Source organism: Oncorhynchus clarkii, chromosome 23 (genome assembly GCF_045791955.1).
Source record: "Oncorhynchus clarkii lewisi isolate Uvic-CL-2024 chromosome 23, UVic_Ocla_1.0, whole genome shotgun sequence".
In the NCBI taxonomy this organism is placed as follows: domain Eukaryota; kingdom Metazoa; phylum Chordata; class Actinopteri; order Salmoniformes; family Salmonidae; genus Oncorhynchus; species Oncorhynchus clarkii.
Genome location: NC_092169.1, coordinates 52,286,591 through 52,301,736, shown reverse-complemented (window position 1 = coordinate 52,301,736; position 15,146 = coordinate 52,286,591). Strand labels below are relative to the sequence as shown.

Below are 15,146 nucleotides of genomic sequence, written 5' to 3'. Positions count from 1 at the left end.
TCAGAGCAGCTCACAGATCACTGCAGCTGTACATAGCCCATCTGTAAACAGCCAATCTATCCCCATACTGTACTTATATATTTACCTTGCTCCTTGGCACCCCAGTATCTCTACTTGCATATTCATCTTCTGCACATCTACCATTATCTACCATTCCAGTGTTTAATTGCTATATTGTAATTACTTCGCCACCATGGCCTATTTATTGCCTTAACTCCCTCATCCTACGTCATTTACACTCACTGTATATAGACTTTTTGTTTTCTATTTTCTACTGTATTATTGACTGTATGTTTGTTTATTCCATGTGTAACTCTGTGTTGTTGTGTGTGTCGAACTGCTTTGCTTTATCTTGGCCAGGTCACAGTTGAAAATGAGAACTTGTTCTCAACTAGCCTACCTGGTTAAATAAAGGTGTTCTCAGCTAGCCTACCTGGTTAAATAAAGGTGTTCTCAGCTAGCCTACCTGGTTAAATAAAGGTGTTCTCAACTAGCCTACCTGGTTAAATAAAGGTGTTCTCAACTAGCCTACCTGGTTAAATAAAGGTGTTCTCAACTAGCCTACCTGGTTAAATAAAGGTGTTCTCAGCTAGCCTACCTGGTTAAATAAAGGAGAAATAAAATAAATAAAACAGTCATGTGTGCAATCTGGGTTAGGGAAAATAAAACCACTACTTACCCTTTTCTGCCTTGAGTTCATCTGCAAATATGTAGAGTAGATGGAAGACAGTAAGAACATCATCAACATGAACACTATAAGATGTAGTCTCTCTCTGGGACTCCTTGTCTCATATCACTTCTTTAATATCATACTATGGGATAAATCTAAATTGAGTTCCACACACCTAAATGAGTCTAGCTTACCTCTGTGTGTGAGACATCCTCTCTCCAATAGAGATCTACAACATTATCATTTACCTCTTAAATTCACTCAATACATGTGACAGGTATCAGTGATCCAGGTGTATCAGAGACTACCTCTCTCTAGTCTAGTGGTCCTCTACAGCCTCAACACATCCTGTTCTAGAACATCAATCTATGGTCTGAAGATACTGACACTAATAAGGCACTGGGATATACCACTTCAAGTTTCCAGTTTCATTTGATGTATGTACGGGATACACATGGTATTCACTGTCCATGCTTACTTGCAGGTTTAACAATGCAATAACAATGAATATGTCAATTGGAAGCTGTGGCCTGCTTAGTGAATCTTTACAGTCGTGTGTAATCTGGGTTAGGGACAATAAAACCACTACTTACCTAGCTTCCTAGTGAGGTCATCTGTGAACATGTAGAGTAGATGGAAGACAGTGAGAACATCATTTAACATGAACACTAGAAGATGTAGTCTCTCTCTGGGACTCCTTGTCTCATATCACTTCACTAATGGCACAAATCCTAACTGAGTTCCACCACCTAAATGAGTCCAGCGTACCTTTGAGACAAATTCCCCAATAAAGATATTCTACCCTACCACCTCTTAATTTCATTCAATAAACATGTCAATTATATGGTTTAGTCTGCGTTGTGAATCTTTACATTCATGTGTGTAATCTGGGTCAGGAACAATACAACCACTACTTAACCTTTTGCATGTTGGGGGCAGTATTTTAGTTTTTGGCTAAAAACGTACCCATTAGAAACATCCCCAGAAGCTAGAATATGCATATAATTGTCAGATTAGGATAGAAAACACTCTAAAGTTTCCAAAACTGTAAAAATATTGTCTGTGAGTTTAACAGAACTGATATTGTAGGCGAAAATCTGAAGAAAATCCAATCAGGAAGTGCCTCTTATTTTGAGGCACTGTTCCTGTTCCTCTGTTCCTATGCATGCCTATCCTCCATTTAAAGGGATATCAACTAGATTCAAATTCAACTAAATGTCAACAGTCTTTAGACATAGTTTCAAGCTTTTATTTTGAAAAATGAGCGTGAAAGATCACATTGCGTAAGTGGATAGGTGGGGGCTCTCAGAGTGAGTTTTGCGCTACAGAGTAAAGCGGCCATTGTTTCTCCCGGTGTTATTGAAAAATCTACACACCCGGTTGATATATTATCGAATATATATTTTAAAAACAACCTGAGGATTGATTATAAAAAACGTTTGACATGTTTCTGTGGATATTATTTGGAATATACGTCTGCGTTGTCGTGAGCGCACTTTCCTGTGGATTTCTGAACATAACGCGACAAACAAACGGAGGTATTTTGGGTATAAAAATAATCTTTATGGAACAAAAGGAACATTTGTTGTGTCATTGGGAGTCTCGTGAGTGAAAACATCTGAAGATCATCAAAGGTAAACAATTAATTTGATTGCTTTTCTGATTTTCGTGACCTAGCTACTTAATGCTTAGTGTACATAATGTTATGTTATGCTATCGATAAACTTACACAAACGCTTTCGCTGTAAAGCATAATTTCAAAATCTGAGACGACAGGTGGATTAACAAAAGGCTAAGCTGTGTTTTGCAATATTGCACTTGTGATTTCATGAATATGAATATTTTTTAGTAATATTATTTGACTGTGGCGCTATGCTATTCAGCGGTTGCTGATGACAATTATCCCGCTACCGGGATGGGTAGCGTCATCAAGTTAACAGGCTGCAGTTTGAGTTCATCTATTATCACACCTGCAGATAAAAAGAAAAGTGAGTCACCAGTGTTAACATGTGAATCACCTGCCGGTTAAAATCAGTCATCAGTGTCATCATGTTGTCATGACGTTGCCCTCTTTGGGTACAGCAAGCCCCATCCCCCTCTCCCTGCCTCCCCCTGCCTCCTTCAACTAGGCTGCTGTGGTCAGAGAGAGGTCGTAAATTCCTGAGAAGACCCTGCCTCAGGGTCACACAGTATAGAGACAGAGTGAAGTTTCATAGAGAACAAAGGAATTTATTCCACCTCACAGAACTGGAGGTCTGAACAAATTTCATGTTCCGGAGAAAGTATAAAAGATCGGTGAAGAATCCAGCTACGAACTGGTCTGTTTGTTACAACTTGGTGGAGCTCATTGGAGACGGTGTGGCCACATTACCATAACGCTGTTTACATAATAGCCTCAGATATGAGGTTTACATCTAATTGTTGTATAAGATGAATGAGTGAGTATGATACTGTTTACACAATTTTACAATGTGATTTTGGACTGTTTAATGAAGGAAACCCCATTTCCCTTTTGAGTTGAACTAAATCAGAGGACCGCCCCTGAGCCCAGTTAGGGTCAGGCATCCTGGGACAGCCCCTTTTCTGCAATTCCCGAATAAAACCCAACTTTGAGAAATTATCACCAGACCATGTTTCTCTCAATCACGGGAGGACAAAGGTTATAGACCTTTGCTGAATATTTTAATCATACCACGTGGTTAAACTCTTAGACTATCGATACAGACAGAATAAGAACAAGTCTTTGATATTAATTACTAGTCTGCAGCAAGGAATTCGGTATCATTGAACGCGAAGAACGACAACCGCCGAAACATCCATTCTACATATATTTATACATATTACATATATCTAGATTTATTTATACAACAGATTAATGTGAATATCCTTGTGCTTCATCTAATAGCAGAATCAAAGGATCTGGATTGTAGTTGAGATTAAATACAAATAAATAAACATAAAATGGTTGACCTTAATTCTAACAAAGTGATGATCTGAAGACACTACTTACCTAACTTCCCAATGAGTTCATCTGTAAATATGTAGAGTAGATGGAAGACAGTGAGAACATCATCAACATGAACACTAGAATATATAGTCTCTCTCTGGGACTCCTTGACTCATATCACTTCTCTAATGGCACAAATCCTAGTTGACTTCCACCACCTAAATGAGTCCAGAGTACCTCTGTGAGACAACTTCTCCAATAAAGATATTCTACTCTGCCACCACTTCTTAATTTCATTAAATAAATGGGACTGGTCTATCAGTGATCCAGGATATCAGAAATTAACCAATGGGCACACTACGTAATTTCACCGTGGATAATTGTAGTATTTTGTTGAGACATTGAAATTACAACCTACAGTATATTCACACACTCAAAAAGAGCCAAACATTAGTTTAATTTCTAATGTGTTATCTCTATCCTTTCAACCATCTAAAAGCACAACCAAATTCCAGTGGAAAAACAAATGTTGGATTTTTGGTTTTGTTGTCACCCATCTAATATTTATACCTGCGGTTTCAACTAATTTAAAGCACAAACAAGTTGAAATGGGAAAACAATGTCAGATATGATGTTTATTTATACAACAGATTCATGTGAATATCCCTGTTTAATCCCTGTTTAATCCCTGTTTAATCCCTGTTTAATCCCTGTTCTATATCTAATAGCAGAACCACATGATCTGGATTACAGTTAAGATGATATAAATAAAATAAATATAAAATGGTTGACATAATTCTAACAATGTCATGATCTGAAGACACTACTCACCTATCTTCTTAGTGATGTCATCTGTAAACATGTGGAGTAGATGGAAGACAGTGAGAACATCATTAACTTGCACACTAGAAGATGTAGTCTCTCTCTGGGACTCCTTGTCTCATATCAATGATCCAACATCAGAAGGAGCATCTTATATATGCTAAGAATAGCCTTCTTTAATGTTTTCTTACTTAAAGGCAGTATGAAAAATTACGGAAAATTGTATTTTTGTGGTTTACATAAAGTAATAATTTGAAGACAGTACTTACTATTCTGGTTCCAGAGGTTCTCGAAGTTAACTGTAAATATGTAGAGTAGATGGAAGACAGTGAGAACATCATTAACATGAACACTAGAAGATGTAGATATATAAAAGTGCTCATCTGAAGACACTACTTACACTTCTTCTTGAAGTCCTCTGTAAATATGTAGAGTAGATGGAAGACAGTGAGAACATCATGAACATGAACACTAGAAGATGTAGTCTCTCTCTGGGACTCCTGGGTCGGGATTCAAGCCAATGTGCGCTATTGTTAAGGGAATTTTTATCAATGATGACTAATTATGTATACATTTCAATCAGGACTGACTAATCCGAATACTATTATGTTACTATACATGTACTAATCAGAATACTAAATGTTACTGTATATGTATGAGTTTTCATTCTTGATCCCAGTACTGAAAATAGTGGGTGTGTGTGTGTGAACGTGGGCAAAAGTTAGAACAATGACGGTCTGTTCCTTTGTACAAATGAATGAACTATCTCCAGACTGTCTAGAATGCTTATCTACACTGACTGACCTTGGCTCTAGGCGAGGAGGGAAGGCTTGAGAACTATAGGGCCTTTCTACCAGTGTCAAGAAGAGACGGAACATTTAGAAAACGCTGACGTCATTTTCAGTTTATAACCTGTGGTAAAATGTGTAAGTACTCAGTACTCTCTTGAGTAAAGGCTGTTACTTGACTTTTAAGACCGGGGCTCTTATAAAATAAGGGTCTTACAAACCCTTATGCATTGACAGAGTGTTTAATTTTGATTGGGAATTAAAACAGAGGAATTAAATTCCTTCAACAGCTATACTGCAGGGTACTTCACAGCTGACAATTCAGTTTTTAAATGCATTTTCCACCGGCATTCACAGAGATCACATTCATGGTAAACACTGCACATGTCGACTCAAGTCTAAAATACCTTTAAAAGACTGTTGCTGTCTTATAATGTGCATTGAATTGAATCCCGACCCTTTTTCATACCACTGTTCCAACATCAGAAGGAACATCTAGGGCCAATCAGAAGTTGAAACAATAACAAGGTGTGAACCCAGCCACTGTTGTTTTGGTAAAAAGCTGAGGGAGGGGCTGGAGAACTAACATCACTCTCAAATTCATAGACAGAGCTATGGATGCAAGGACTGACCATTCATGACAACAAAATTATAGTTTTAAATAGGTTTTAGACTGTATAGTGTTTCATATATTTACTTTGTTTACAAGCATTGAGATAAAACAAGGTTATATGTTGGATTCTGAAGGGGTACAACAGTTGAACTAAGCTCTTTAATAATGTATAAGTTATATTCTTCAAGAATCAATGTGTACATATAATTAATTTATTAGTCCAAAAATGTATGTATCAATTACCAATTACCTCTTTGTGCTCAACAACAAAAAATAAACATAAAATGGATTACGTAAATCTAGCAGTGATGATCTGAAGACACTACTTACCATTCTCCATCCTGAGGACCTCTGTAAATATGTAGAGTAGATGGAAGACAGTGAGAACATCATTAACATGAACACTAGAAGATGTAGTCTCTCTCTGGGACTCCTTATTCATCGACCTGGCCAAGGCTTTCGACTCTGTCAATCACCACATTCTTATTGACAGACTCGACAGCCCTAGTTTCTCAAATGATTGCCTCGCCTGGTTTACCAACTACTTCTCTGATAGAGTTCAGTGTGTCAAATCGGAGAACCTGTTGTCCGGACCTCTGGCAGTCTCTATGGGGGTGTCACAGGGTTCAATTCTCGGGCCGACTCTCTTCTCTGTATACATCAATGATGTCGCTCTTGCTGCTTGTGATTCTCTGATCCACCTCTAATGCAGACGACACTATTCTGTTTACCTCTGGCCCCTTTTTGGACACTGTGTTAACTAACCTCAAGACGAGCTTCAATGCCATACAACTCTCCTTCCGTGGCCTCCAACTGCTCTTAAATGCAAGTAAAACTAAATGCATGCTATTCAATCGATCACTGCCCGCACCTGCCCGCCCGTCCAGCATCACTACACCGGACGGCTCTGACTTAGAATACATGGACAACTACAAATACCTAGGTGTCTGGTTAGACTGTAAACTCTCCTTCCAGACTCACATTAAGCATCTCCAATCCAAAATTAAATCTAGAATCGGCTTCCTATATCGCAACAAAGCATCCTTCACTCATGCTGCCAAACATACCCTCGTAAAACTGACCATCCTACCGATCCTAGACTTCGGCGATGTCATTTATAAAATAGCCTCCAACACTCTACTCAACAAATTGGATGCAGTCTATCACAGTGCCATCCGTTTTGTTTTGCTTGGCCCTCGTCGCCAAACCCACTGGCTACAGGATATCTACAAGTCTCTGCTAGGTAACGCCCTGCCTTATCTCACCATAGCAGCAGCCACTCGTAGCACGCGCTCCAGCAGGTATATCTCACTGGTCACCCCCAAAGCCAATTCTTCCTTTGGTCGCCTTTCCTTCCAGTTCTCTGCTGCCAATGACTGGAACGAACTGCAAAAATCACTGAAGCTGGAGACTGATATCTCCCTCACTAGCTTTAAGCACCAGCTGTCAGAGCAGCTCACAGATCACTGCAGCTGTACATAGCCCATCTGTAAACAGCCAATCTATCCCCATACTGTACTTATATATTTACCTTGCTCCTTGGCACCCCAGTATCTCTACTTGCATATTCATCTTCTGCACATCTACCATTATCTACCATTCCAGTGTTTAATTGCTATATTGTAATTACTTCGCCACCATGGCCTATTTATTGCCTTAACTCCCTCATCCTACGTCATTTACACTCACTGTATATAGACTTTTTGTTTTCTATTTTCTACTGTATTATTGACTGTATGTTTGTTTATTCCATGTGTAACTCTGTGTTGTTGTGTGTGTCGAACTGCTTTGCTTTATCTTGGCCAGGTCACAGTTGAAAATGAGAACTTGTTCTCAACTAGCCTACCTGGTTAAATAAAGGTGTTCTCAGCTAGCCTACCTGGTTAAATAAAGGTGTTCTCAGCTAGCCTACCTGGTTAAATAAAGGTGTTCTCAACTAGCCTACCTGGTTAAATAAAGGTGTTCTCAACTAGCCTACCTGGTTAAATAAAGGTGTTCTCAACTAGCCTACCTGGTTAAATAAAGGTGTTCTCAGCTAGCCTACCTGGTTAAATAAAGGAGAAATAAAATAAATAAAACAGTCATGTGTGCAATCTGGGTTAGGGAAAATAAAACCACTACTTACCCTTTTCTGCCTTGAGTTCATCTGCAAATATGTAGAGTAGATGGAAGACAGTAAGAACATCATCAACATGAACACTATAAGATGTAGTCTCTCTCTGGGACTCCTTGTCTCATATCACTTCTTTAATATCATACTATGGGATAAATCTAAATTGAGTTCCACACACCTAAATGAGTCTAGCTTACCTCTGTGTGTGAGACATCCTCTCTCCAATAGAGATCTACAACATTATCATTTACCTCTTAAATTCACTCAATACATGTGACAGGTATCAGTGATCCAGGTGTATCAGAGACTACCTCTCTCTAGTCTAGTGGTCCTCTACAGCCTCAACACATCCTGTTCTAGAACATCAATCTATGGTCTGAAGATACTGACACTAATAAGGCACTGGGATATACCACTTCAAGTTTCCAGTTTCATTTGATGTATGTACGGGATACACATGGTATTCACTGTCCATGCTTACTTGCAGGTTTAACAATGCAATAACAATGAATATGTCAATTGGAAACTGTGGCCTGCTTAGTGAATCTTTACAGTCGTGTGTAATCTGGGTTAGGGACAATAAAACCACTACTTACCTAGCTTCCTAGTGAGGTCATCTGTGAACATGTAGAGTAGATGGAAGACAGTGAGAACATCATTTAACATGAACACTAGAAGATGTAGTCTCTCTCTGGGACTCCTTGTCTCATATCACTTGACTAATGGCACAAATCCTAACTGAGTTCCACCACCTGAAGAAAATCCAATCAGGAAGTGCCTCTTATTTTGAGGCACTGTTCCTGTTCCTCTGTTCCTATGCATGCCTATCCTCCATTTAAAGGGATATCAACTAAATTCATTTTTCTATGGCTTCCCTAAGGTGTCAACAGTCTTTAGACATAGTTTCAAGCTTTTATTTTGAAAAATGAGCGTGAAAGATCACATTGCGTAAGTGGATAGGTGGGGGCTCTCAGAGTGAGTTTTGCGCTACAGAGTAAAGCGGCCATTGTTTCTCCCGGTGTTATTGAAAAATCTACACACCCGGTTGATATATTATCAAATATATATTTTAAAAACAACCTGAGGATTGATTATAAAAAACGTTTGACATGTTTCTGTGGACATTATGGATATTATTTGGAATATACGTCTGCGTTGTCGTGAGCGCACTTTCCTGTGGATTTCTTAACATAACGCGACAAACAAACGGAGGTATTTTGGGTATAAAAATAATCTTTATGGAACAAAAGGAACATTTGTTGTGTACCTGGGAGTCTCGTGAGTGAAAACATCTGAAGATCATCAAAGGTAAACAATTAATTTGATTGCTTTTCTGATTTTCGTGACCTAGCTACTTAATGCTTAGTGTACATAATGTTATGTTATGCTATCGATAAACTTACACAAACGCTTTCGCTGTAAAGCATAATTTCAAAATCTGAGACGACAGGTGGATTAACAAAAGGCTAAACTGTGTTTTGCAATATTGCACTTGTGATTTCATGAATATGAATATTTTTTAGTAATATTATTTGACTGTGGCGCTATGCTATTCAGCGGTTGCTGATGACAATTATCCCGCTACCGGGATGGGTAGCGTCATCAAGTTAAAACTTCTTGCTCCTACTTGAGACGCAGATGTCTCAAGTAGACACCTGGAAATGCAAATGCGCTACGCTAAATGCTAAATGTACTCGTTAAAACTCAAACCTTTATCAAAATTCACATGCAGGGTATTGAATTAAAGCTACACTCGTTGTGAACCTAGCCAACAAGTCAGATTTTTAAAATGCTTTTCGGCGAAAGCATGAGAAGCTATTATCTGATAGCATGCAACACCCCAAAATGCCTGAATGCGACGTAAACAAAGACTTTGCTTATCCGGCGCTACACAAAACGCAGAAATAAAATATAAAACATTCATTACCTTTGACGAGCTTCTTTCTTGGCACTCCTATATGCCCCATAAACATCACTATTGGGTATTTTTTTCGTTTAAATCGGTCCATATATACCCAAAATAGCTTTCTATGGAAGCTGTGTCATTCAGAAAAAAACATTGTTTTTAAACGCTGCGTCATTTTTTAAAATTAAAAAAGTCGACGATAAACTTTCACAAAACACTTCGAAATACTTTTGTAATCCAACTTTAGGTATTAGTAAACGTTTATAATCTATCAAAATGATTACAGGGCGATGTATATTCAATAGCTCCTCGTCTGCAAATCAATGGCTGCCAATGTGCACATTGAAAACATCCTGGTGGAGACCGGAAGAAACGGAATCCAGTTAGTTGGATTTTCCAACAAAAAACTCAATTGAAAATGACGACAATGGCGACATCGTGTGGAATCTGTATGAATTGCATGCAGGTCGATATAAAATTTTGTGCCCTTTTAACAACCCATGAAAGTGACTTATGGAAATTATTTTTAGCTTTCAGAGAGCAGTTTTTCTTGCGTTTTTCAATGAAACACACAATCTGTTATAGTCACAGCCGTGATTTAACCAGTTTTAGAAACTTCAGAGTGTTTTCTATCCACACATACTAATCATATGCATATATTATATTCCTGGCATGAGTAGCAGGACGCTGAAAAGTTGCGCGATTTTTAACAGAATGTTCGAAAAAGGAAGGGGTAGACTTAAGATTAACAGGCTGCAGTTTGAGTTCATCTATTATCACACCTGCAGATAAAAAGAAAAGTGAGTCACCAGTGTTAACATGTGAATCACCTGCCGGTTAAAATCAGTCATCAGTGTCATCATGTTGTCATGACGTTGCCCTCTTTGGGTACAGCAAGCCCCATCCCCCTCTCCCTGCCCCCCCTGCCTCCCCCTGCCTCCTTCAACTAGGCTGCTGTGGTCAGAGAGAGGTCGTAAATTCCTGAGAAGACCCTGCCTCAGGGTCACACAGTATAGAGACAGAGTGAAGTTTCATAGAGAACAAAGGAATTTCTTCCACCTCACAGAACTGGAGGTCTGAACAAATTTCATGTTCCGGAGAAAGTATAAAAGATCGGTGAAGAATCCAGCTACGAACTGGTCTGTTTGTTACAACTTGGGGAAGCTCATGGGAGACGGTGTGGCCACATTACCATAACGCTGTTTACATAATAGCCTCAGATATGAGGTTTACATCTAATTGTTGTATAAGATGAATGAGTGAGTATGATACTGTTTACACAATTTTACAATGTGATTTCGGACTGTTTAATGAAGGAAACCCCATTTCCCTTTTGAGTTGAACTAAATCAGAGGACCGCCCCTGAGCCCAGTTAGGGTCAGGCATCCTGGGACAGCCCCTTTTCTGCAATTCCCGAATAAAACCCAACTTTGAGAAATTATCACCAGACCATGTTTCTCTCAATCACGGGAGGACAAAGGTTATAGACCTTTGCTGAATATTTTAATCATACCACGTGGTTAAACTCTTAGACTATCGATACAGACAGAATAAGAACAAGTCTTTGATATTAATTACTAGTCTGCAGCAAGGAATTCGGTATCATTGAACGCGAAGAACGACAACCGCCGAAACATCCATTCTACAACATGACTGAATGTCGCTCTGAACTATCCCCTCTAACCAATACAGAGAGAGAGAGACGGACAAAACTCTCCAACAGAAACAAACTTTTCAACAAAAATCCCGACGACACACTGAGCGTAAATATATATATTGATTGCAATTGTTCCCAAATGAGTGAGTGTTCATGTGCAAAGGATTAGCATTTCAATTGTTATAATTATCAACTTTGTAGTGTCTCATCTCAGTTGACCCCCACTTCCCCTTTTGTCTAACAAGCCGCGATGCCGGTTTAGCCCACTAGGGCACATTCCCTTATCATTTCTTGTAACCATATTGACTTTGTTTGTTTGTTTATGCATTTCTGTGAATTACTTAGTTAATAATAAATAAATGATTTAAGACAATTGATGTATGGATTACTCATAGTGAAGACTGGGTTCGTGCAGATAACCAACAATTTACGACGTTTGGAATGAGACTAACGTGAGGTAAAGTAAATAATTCATTAATCAGAAGACTATTTGATCACATATAAAATATCTGAAAAGTTATTTTAGGAAATGATAACTTTGTAATCTGAATATTTTCCTTGGTGCCACGACTTCCTAGTTAATTACAGTTACATGATTAACAAGTTTGATCGCGTAATACTAATTACAGAGAATCTTTGATAAAACTAAGTGTTCAATTTAATGATAGTAAAGAGATGACAATGTTAATCACCTGCAGGTTAAAATCATTCATCAGTGATAACATATTAATCACCTGCAGGTGTAGTATATTATCCTGTATCCATAAAATACAACCACTGTGAATGTGGTGAGGATGAAAAAAGCATTGCGGACATTTATTTCTAACAATGAAACATTCATATCATCTCTCCATTACCTTTCTTATAAGATATCCAGCAGATAGCCAGAGATAACCCAATCCCAGTGATGGCTCCCAGACAGCATAACACAATAGAGGATATTTTCCATGGGGTTGTATCAAATAACTCACCTAAAACACAAACATCATTACACATCAACAACAGGGTTTGGTACTAATACTACCACACATCAACAACAGGGTTTGGTACTAATACTACCACACATCATTACACATCAACAACAGGGTTTGGTACTAATACTACCACACATCATTACACATCAACAACAGGGTTTGGCACTAATACTACCACACATCATTACACATCAACAACAGGGTTTGGTACTAATACTACCACACATCAACAACAGGGTTTGGTACTAATACTACCACACATCAACAACAGGGTTTGGTACTAATACTACCACACATCAACAACAGGGTTTGGTACTAATACTACCACACATCAACAACAGGGTTTGGTAATAATACTACCACACATCAACAACAGGGTTTGGTACAAATACTACCACACATCATTACACATCAACAACAGGGTTTGGCACTAATACTACCACACATCAACAACAGGGTTTGGTAATAATACTACCACACATCAACAACAGGGTTTGGCACTAATACTACCACACACATCATTACACATCAACAACAGGGTTTGGTACTAATACTACCACACACATCAACAACAGGGTTTGGTACTAATACTACCACACATCATTACACATCAACAACAGGGTCTGGTACTAATACTACCACACATCATTACACATCAACAACAGGGTCTGGTACTACTACTACCACACACATCGTTACACATCAACAACAGGGTTTGGTACTAATACTACCACACATCAACAACAGGGTCTGGTACTAATACTACCACACATCATTACACATCAACAACAGGGTCTGGTACTACTACTACCACACACATCATTACACATTAACAACAGGGTTTGGTACTAATACTACCACACACATCAACAACAGGGTTTGGTACTAATACTACCACACATCAACAACAGGGTTGTGTACTAATACTACCACACATCAACAACAGGGTTTGGTACTGATACTACCACACATCAACAACAGGGTTTGGTACTAATACTACCACACATCATTACACATCAACAACAGGGTTGGGTACTAATACTACCACACACATCATTACACATCAACAACAGGGTTTGGTACTAATACTACCACACATCATTACACATCAACAACAGGGTTTGGTACTAATACTACCACACATCAACAACAGGGTTGGGTACTAATACTACCACACATCATTACACATCAACAACAGGGTTTGGTACTAATACTACCACACATCAACAACAGGGTTGGGTACTAATACTACCACACACATCATTACACATCAACAACAGGGTTTGGTCCTAATACTACCACACATCATTACACTTCAACAACAGGGTTTGGTACTAATACTACCACACATCATTACACATCAACAACAGGGTTTGGTACTAATACTACCACACATCATTGCACTTCAACAACAGGGTTTGGTACTAATACTACCACACATCAACAACAGGGTTTGGTACTAATACTACCACACATCATTACACATCAACAACAGGGTTGGGTACTAATACTACCACACACATCATTACACATCAACAACAGGGTTTGGTCATAATACTACCACACATCATTACACATCAACAACAGGGTTTGGTACTAATACTACCACACATCATTACACATCAACAACAGGGTTTGGTACTAATACTACCACACATCAACAACAGGGTTGGGTACTAATACTACCACACATCATTAGACATCAACAACAGGGTTTGGTACTAATACTACCACACACATCAACAACAGGGTTTGGTACTAATACTACCACACATCAACAACAGGGTTTGGTACTAATACTACCACACATCAACAACAGGGTTTGGTACTAATACTACCACACATCAACAACAGGGTTTGGTACTAATACTACCACACATCAACAACAGGGTTTGGTACTAATACTACCACACAGCAGTGGAGTGTATCATAATAAACACTATCCTTCTGTATTGTCGTCTCAAAGCCTTTGGTTAAAACACATACTGGACATTAACACATCAATTACTCCAGCGTTTCTTGTCAAATCAAATCACATGGCTCCTTTCAGCTAAAACCAATAGACCTTCAGTATCTTACTATGGCCCCTTTCAGTTAAAACCAATAGACCTTCAGTATCTTACTGTGGCCCCTTTCAGATAAAACCAATAGATAACACTATAGGCCTACTGAATATTGGTAGTGTAAAAACTATTGGTCACTAAATCCGGGGGAAATGACGGACCATGTAAAAAACTGTTGGTCACATATTAAAGCGTGTGTAGCGAATTGCTTGTGTTTCTAGTTCCAACAGTGTAGTAATATCTAACAATGTCTAAATAATATTATGTTGTGTTACTCACTAGGGAGGTGAACCTCTGTCTCCATCTTCTCATTGATCTGGCTCTGTTGGACTCTGCAGGTAAAGCGGTTGGTGTCAGTCTCCTGGACAATGACATGTTGTTTGACTGTGTAGAATCCCTTGAAGTCTCTATGTATCTCAGGAGGACCAGCAGAGAGATGGACTCCTTTACTGTCCCACCACACCAGCTCAGGCTCAGGGTGCCAGCCTTCTGATTCACACAGCAGACCCATCCCTCCCTCTCTGTGTCCCACAATGGACACCACTGGCTTGGATCCTACAGCTACAGACCCACAGACAGACTGGATGTTACCT

General features: G+C 38.9%; 1 protein-coding gene across 1 annotated transcript in view; it reads right to left on the bottom strand.

Moving 5' to 3' along the window:
- Nucleotides 1-2,569: 2,569 nt before the first annotated feature.
- Nucleotides 2,570-15,146, bottom strand: part of LOC139381312 (butyrophilin subfamily 3 member A2-like) — a 29,605-nt gene continuing 17,028 nt past the window's right edge. Inside the window, exons 6-14 of the mRNA XM_071124764.1 lie at nucleotides 14,833-15,114; nucleotides 12,374-12,487; nucleotides 8,550-8,570; nucleotides 7,966-7,986; nucleotides 6,171-6,191; nucleotides 4,840-4,857; nucleotides 4,709-4,738; nucleotides 4,449-4,469; nucleotides 2,570-2,640 (exon numbers count right to left, since the gene is read on the bottom strand). Of these exons, the coding sequence (XP_070980865.1) occupies nucleotides 2,570-2,640; nucleotides 4,449-4,469; nucleotides 4,709-4,738; nucleotides 4,840-4,857; nucleotides 6,171-6,191; nucleotides 7,966-7,986; nucleotides 8,550-8,570; nucleotides 12,374-12,487; nucleotides 14,833-15,114 (599 nt within the window). The remainder of the gene's footprint in view (nucleotides 2,641-4,448; nucleotides 4,470-4,708; nucleotides 4,739-4,839; nucleotides 4,858-6,170; nucleotides 6,192-7,965; nucleotides 7,987-8,549; nucleotides 8,571-12,373; nucleotides 12,488-14,832; nucleotides 15,115-15,146) is intronic.